The 6,999-nt window shown below is 36.3% G+C and overlaps 1 protein-coding gene across 1 annotated transcript; it reads left to right on the top strand.

The window, feature by feature from the left end:
- The first annotated feature begins 3,233 nt into the window (after positions 1-3,233).
- Positions 3,234-4,151, top strand: LOC149164896 (uncharacterized). Its single transcript, XM_089429635.1, has 4 exons — positions 3,234-3,254; positions 3,344-3,566; positions 3,655-3,853; positions 4,034-4,151. The coding sequence occupies exons 1-4, from the start codon at positions 3,234-3,236 to the stop codon at positions 4,149-4,151; spliced, it is 561 nt and encodes a 186-aa protein (XP_089285761.1).
- The last annotated feature ends 2,848 nt before the right edge of the window (positions 4,152-6,999 follow it).

Genomic DNA, 6,999 nt, shown 5'->3' on the forward strand with positions numbered 1-6,999 from the left:
TGGACCATCTACCTTTTCAGCTCCATCTTCTATAGAAATTTTTTTATTTGTATTCATGGGTGTGCTTATGGGTTTACAATTTCCCATTTTCCATTTTTAATAAGATTTGAAACATATTTTTCTTATGAAATAAAAGTTCCATCATCTTTTTTTGTCACTTCTATGCCAAGAAAATAATATAGCAAACCCAAATCAGTCATCATAGCGTGCATGAACTCTTCCACTAATAAATCACTTGAAGATGTGTATATCAGGTCATATACATATAAGCACACAATTATTATACCATTATCATTTGATTTGATAATATAATGTGTGTTCATTTTCACTTCTATTAAACCCCTTTTTCAAAAAATAAGTGTCAATTTTACGGTACCATGCTCTTGGAGCTTGTTCAAGCCCATAAAGAGCCTTTTTCAGTTTGTAGACTTTGTGTCCATTTCCTGTTTCTTCATATCCTTGGAGATGGTGAACATATACATATTCTTTCAACTCACCATTTATAAAGGCTGATTTAACATCAAATTCATAAACTAACCATTTATATTGTGTTGTCAATGCCTTTGCATTTATGATTGTATCAAATCTTGAAACAGGAGCATATGTTTCATTGTAGTCAATACTTGGTTGTTGAGCATATCCCTTTGCTACTAACCTTGCTTTATGCCTTTGTATTGATCCATCAGCTACATACTTGGGTTTATACAACCATTTTACCCCAATGACTTCTTTTTCAGTAGGATGATCCACAAGCTCCCATGTTTCATTCTTTTTAATCGCTCCCATCTCTTCATCCATTGCTTTGAACCAAACTAAATCTTTTAATGCATCTTAAAAACATATTGGCTCTGCTTCAATCTGAGACATCAAAGAAAAATTAGTATAACCATAAATTTCATTTAAAGATTTTGCCTTTTTCAGAGGAGGACTTGGACTTGAAATAAGACTTGAAGTAGTAGAAGATGATGGAGTGGATGTGGCCTCTAAAGTATTTTGATTACTGGATGGATTTTCAGAAACAAAAGATTCATCTTCTTGTACAAAAATACTTGGAGTTTGTTGCTACACATCATGATTCCATTGCCATTCTTCTTTCTCATAAAATAACACATACGACTAATCATTAATTTTTCAGTTTCTAGATTGTATAATCTATAACCTTTGGTTTCCTCACAATATCCAATAAAAATGCATTTCGCACTTTTATCATCAATCTTTCTTCTCCTTTCAGTAGGAACATGAGCATAGGCAATGCAACCAAAGACCCTTAAATGAGAAATATTGGGTTTTCTTCCACACCATGCATAAGGGGTAATATTTTTCACACTTCATGTTGGGCATCTATTGAGCAAATAAACAGATGTTACTATAGCTTCAGCCCAAAAAATGTTTGGTAGGTTTTTACCTTTCATCATGCTCCGAGCCATCTCAACAATTGTTCTATTCTTACGTTCAGGAATGCCTTTCTGTTGGGGAGTATAACTAGCTGTCAATTACCTTTCAATGCCATTCATTTTACAATAAGAATCAAACTTATTGGAAGTGAATTCTCCCCCTTCTATCTGTGCGTAATATTTTTAGATAATAAGCACTTAGTTTTTCGACAAGAGCTTTAAATTGTTGAAATATGACAAATGCATCAGATTTTTCTTTAATGAAATATACCCATGTTCTTCTACTAAAATCATCCACAAAAATAATGAAATACTTATTTTTGTTGAGAGACAAGGTTTGCATAGGACCACATATATCTGCATGCACTAGTTCCAATGGTTTACTTGCTCTCCATGATTTTCCTACTGGAAATGAATCTCTATGTTGCTTACCAAGAATAAAACCTTCACAGACTTTATCAATAGAACCAATAAGTGGTAGCCCTTTCACCATTTGCTTGTTATATAACAATTTCAAGCCTTTCATATTCAAATGTCCATACCTTGTGTGCCATCGCCAGGAACTATCATCATAGCAACATTTAATGTTGTACTTGCTTCACAAGGGAGATTGAAAGAAAAAATTATGTTTTGCAGCATATTAGTCTTAGCAATAATTTTACTGTGATCATCTTTATCATGGATTATGCATTGCTTGTCCTTGAAAACAATTAAATATCCCTTTATGAGATGCCCCACACTCAACAAATTATGTGCTAGACAAGGAACATATAAAACATCATTAATGAGCTTTGGATTTCCTTGTTTTTTCTTCACAACAATTGTTACCTTACCTTTAGCTTCAACTAGCTTGTCATCTCCCAATAGTACATCAGATTTTGTAGATTCATCTATCTCTACAAAGCCATCTTTGTCTCCTATCATGTGATTGTTGCAACCACTATCCATAAGCCACACCTCTTTGGAAACATTATTAGTTGAATCAAAAGCCAAGAATAAAGTACCAACCTCTTCTTTTTATTCAAAAAAATTAGCTTGTTGGTTTTGTTTTTTCCAACAATTTCTTTCATAATGGCCAAATTGTTTACAATAAAAACAATGAACTTGAGATTTATTAAATCTTTTACCTCCATCATTGTCATCATTACCTCTTCCTTTGTTGTATATAGAAAAAAATCTTCCTCTACCTCTGCAGCCTCTATATGTTTGTCCTCTTTCTCTTCCTCTTCCTCTTCCAAAAGTGTTCTGGCAAGGTCTGCAACCTCATGTCCAAGTCACCCAGGGTAATTGTCAACAGGATTGAGCAGCGCTTCTGCGAGCAATGTAGCAGGTTTGTTTCTTTATGATGGTTCTACTTTTACATGGCCTTATTGCGGGTTCAATTCTCCTGGGGTTTTATTCTCGTTGTCAAATTTCAGTCATTTTCACTGTAGAGATGGGCCTCACACCCCCAACCCCTATCCCGTCCGCAAAACTTAGTCGTTGTGGTGTGAGATTTGTTTTGTCGTTAGTGTAATTGATCATTTTTGTTATGCAATTTGACTATTTGGCCAGAAAATGACGTAGATTCAAATTTACATTGATTGAATATATAGGCAGATCGCACCCAATTCGAGCTTTCTATTACCGACGGAGATGTTTCAATAACGGAGATGTTTCAATAACATACATTGAGATAGAATTGCAACTTGGCAATCTCAACGGTTGCAGAATTCTATATCAGAAATATTTAGAGTGGGCACCTGCAAACTATTATGCTGGGACTAAGTTTGCTGAACTGGAAAGGTCTTTAGGTGAGATTGAACGTGGAAGAGCAATTTTTGAATTAGCAATCTTGACATGCCAGAGCTCTTATGGAAGGTTTGTGACAGAACAACTGAATTATGCTGGTGTCATTGGTTCTTTTTTCTATTCATCCCTGACTCTGGTTTCAATTGATTGATTTACAGGCCTATATAGAATTTGAACTATCAGAGGGTGAATATGAAAGAACAAGACAACTGTATGAAAGACTACTAGATCGTACAAAACATTTGAAAGTTTGGATCAGCTATGCAAAGTTTGAAGCTTCCGTCACTCTTGAGGAAGAATCCAGGTCTGCTGAAGAGGACCAACATCCAGATCCAGAAATTCTTGAGGAACAGGATCGGCAACGTGTCCTTCGCACTCGTGGTTTGTAACTGATGTCAGGCATTTTCAATTTCCTAGGTCTTGGATTGCTTGTTTCACATAATATACTTATGTTTGGATCATGATGCAGGCATTTTTGAAAGGGCATTTGATTATATGAGAACATCTATTCCAGAACAGAAAGAAGAAAGATTTATGCTCTTGGAAGAATGGCTTAATATGGAGAGTAGTTTTGGCAGTTTGGGTGATGTAAGTTTGGTTCAGAAAAAAATGCCCAAAAAATTGAAACGAAAGAGAGCAATAATGTCAGAGGATGGAACACCTGCTGGGTATGTCATTCTTCTTCACTGGCTTATTTTTTATGTTTATTATTTTAGACAAATATATTCCAATATTGTATATGTTCCAAGTTTAAATATGAAACCAATAATAAAAATGTTATGGAGGTTCAGAAACAATAAATATGTCTATATCCTGCTAAAATATGTAAAATCTATCCTGATTTTCAGGTATGAAGAGTACTATGACTATATATTTCCTGAGAAGTCAGCAATGGCTCCTAACCTTAAAATATTGGAGGTTGCTTATAAATGGAAGAAGCAGAAACTTGATACTAACGATGATTAAATATTGTAGATACCATATTTCTTATGAATTTTTATGATACAGCTGATGCAATGGTCTCCATTGGACTATCCAAGGTTGGATACGAATATGTGAAGATAGGTAACATATTTTCCACCTCTTCTGTTACTACGCTGGGTAGAAAGCATAAAAGTATAATGTGGTGAGCAATAATCCAGTAATAGCTAATTCCATATTGTTAAACTGGTTGTGTTAATGGGAAATCAGAGGATTGTTGGGGTGAGCAGAGCAAAGATGCTCAAGTATTGCAATAAAATTACAAACAAAATAAAATATCAAACTGCGTTGTGGAATTGGAGCCCAAAATTGTTGATGAGTTGACAGCAGAGCTTACGGCGTATTTTTAGGGACATCGCCTCAACATTTCTTCCGTGCATCAAGGATGTTTCAGACTACTTACACTTGAAGGGGCTCAAGCTTGGAATATATTCTTGTGTTGGGTGAGCGTACATGAATTCTAGATCAATCAAAACCATCCTTTACTGTATCTATAGCGTAATCCTGATTAGTTTTGTTCGTTTTATGCATGGATTTTTTAAAGGCATAGCATACTAAATTAATAATTTTATATTTTTGAAGGAGGAGGAGATTTTCTCTCAGACGGAAAGACCAAGGAATCAATGGGGCAATGCTAAATTACTACTTTTATCATTTTGAATTAAGAGGAACTTCTCTCAAATGGAAGGGCAATGAAATGAATGTGGCCGCCGTGAGGAGTTTAGAGCATTCATTAAATAATTAATAAAATCAAATGAATATAAATTTTGACCATAGATCACAATAATTTGTTGGTCAACTAAAGGAAATACTTCAAATATCTATCCACCACTCTGACCATGGTGGGGATATGAACTGTACAACTCGTGTGGATAAGGTGTGGGGAGGTAATAGATGAGCAGACCTGGATGAAAGATATCATTATTGATTATAACTTTATTGACATTCATCCTTGTAAGGCCAGGCCGACCTAGGACAACGAGAGATGGCAACAACTATGTGGCCAAAAGATTGGATTGATTTTTGCTCCAGGAATAAGTTGTTGAGAGACTTGGTTTTGTCCAATCAAACATTGTTGACAATTTCATATCAGACCACTGACCTATTACTCTTGGCTAGAACCGCGGGGATGTACGTGTTGGGATGTCGTTTCAATTCAACCGGGCATGGTTCGTGGACCCTGAATTTGACAAGCTAGTTCACGAGAACTGGAAAAGGAACAAAACAACTTCCTCTTCCCACATGATGCGTATGTTGGAAAGCCTCCGAGCCCTAAAGAAGGTGGTTAAAAGCTGGGAACGCAAACAAAACGCATTACAGAAAAATGAACTGATTGAGATATCAGAGGCTCTGTCTTCTCTTTGACCTCAACTGTTAACACAACAACTATCCGGGGTGGTTCGGGACAAAATACACTCATTGGAACAGAAGAGGAAGCGGATCCTACAACACAGGGAGGCGACATGGCGCCTTAAGAGTAGGGCAATATGGATATGAGAAGGTGATAAAAAAATGAAATTCTTCCATAGATATGCTAACTATCGAAGAAAAGTTAATTCTATATGGGAAATTGTTGATGTTGTGGGCAATAAACATATAACACAACAGGGGATAAGCAGAGAGGTGGTTATGCATTTCGAGAGGGCCTACAGCTGCAGGGAACATGAGAATGCGGAAGACCAAATGTGGGGGATAGAGGAGTACCCGCATATGTTCAAGGAGGAAGAAAACAACAATTTATGCAAGATGGTTTCGGAGGAAGAAATTTGGGGGGTACTAAAAACCATGAAGTGTGATAAGAGTCCTGGCCCGGACGGCTGGACGGTTGAACTATTCTCTCATTTTTTCGACATCTTCAAGGGAGATCTGGTAAATATGGTACAGGAATTGAGAGACAGAGGTTATATTCATCCACATATCAACTCTACATACATTGCTCTGATTCCGAAGAAGGACAAATCAGTCTCTTTATCTAATTATTGGCCCATTTCTTTATGTAATCTTATTTATAAGATTATATAAAAAATGATTGCCAACAGGATAAAGGACACATTATCGAAGTACATTTCTCTAGAACAATATGGTTTTTTACAAGACCAACAGATACATGATGTGGTGGCAATCGCACAGGAATGCATACATTCCATACATGGAAAAAAATTAAACGCAACCATTATGAAAGTGGACCTTCAGAAGGCATATGATTTCCTTGACTGGGGGTATCTGAGGATGATCCTCCATAAAATTGGAATACAGAGCAGAGGCACAAAATGGATAATGGTATGTGTCACAAATGTCCATTATGTTGTTGTGATCAATGGATACCCAACTAGATTTTTTGGTGCTGGGAGAGGGCTCAGGCAAGGGTGCTCCCTCTCACCACTGTTGTTCATATTGGCAATGGACAACCTTAGTTTGAAGATAAAAAAGGCGGTTGAGAATGAAGGTTTCGGGGCACTGTGCTTGGGCAGGGATATCAAAATCTCACATAGCTTCTTTGTGGACAACATATTGATTATGGGTTTGATTAAGCAAGCTGACTGGTATGTATTATCACAAATATTTAAAATATTCAAGAGTGCATCGGGGCTTATTATGAATGTACTCAAATCTTCCATTTTATATGGCTCCTGCAACATGGATGACATTGCATATATACAAAATCTGTTTGGGATTGATGCAGTCTCTCTGGAAGGTGGTATAAAATATTTGGGATTTCATATCAAACCTGGTAGATATCGAAATCAGGACTGGATGTGGCTGATAGATAAATTTTATAAAAGGATTACAGGTTGGGAATTTAGATGCCTCTCCCTGGGAGGACAAATTACAC

Source organism: Pinus tabuliformis, chromosome 5_1, assembly GCF_031772625.1.
Source record: "Pinus tabuliformis cultivar Carrire ecotype Pingquan chromosome 5_1, CPIR1, whole genome shotgun sequence".
In the NCBI taxonomy this organism is placed as follows: domain Eukaryota; kingdom Viridiplantae; phylum Streptophyta; class Pinopsida; order Pinales; family Pinaceae; genus Pinus; species Pinus tabuliformis.

Excerpts from the sequence above, each read along its gene's own strand:
- LOC149164896 (XM_089429635.1), top strand. The coding sequence starts at position 3,234 with ATGCCAGAGCTCTTATGGAAG. Across the intron at positions 3,255-3,343 it reads TGCCAGAGCTCTTATGGAAG|GCCTATATAGAATTTGAACT; the intron begins GTTTGTGACAGA and ends ATTGATTTACAG. Across the intron at positions 3,567-3,654 it reads ACGTGTCCTTCGCACTCGTG|GCATTTTTGAAAGGGCATTT; the intron begins GTTTGTAACTGA and ends ATCATGATGCAG.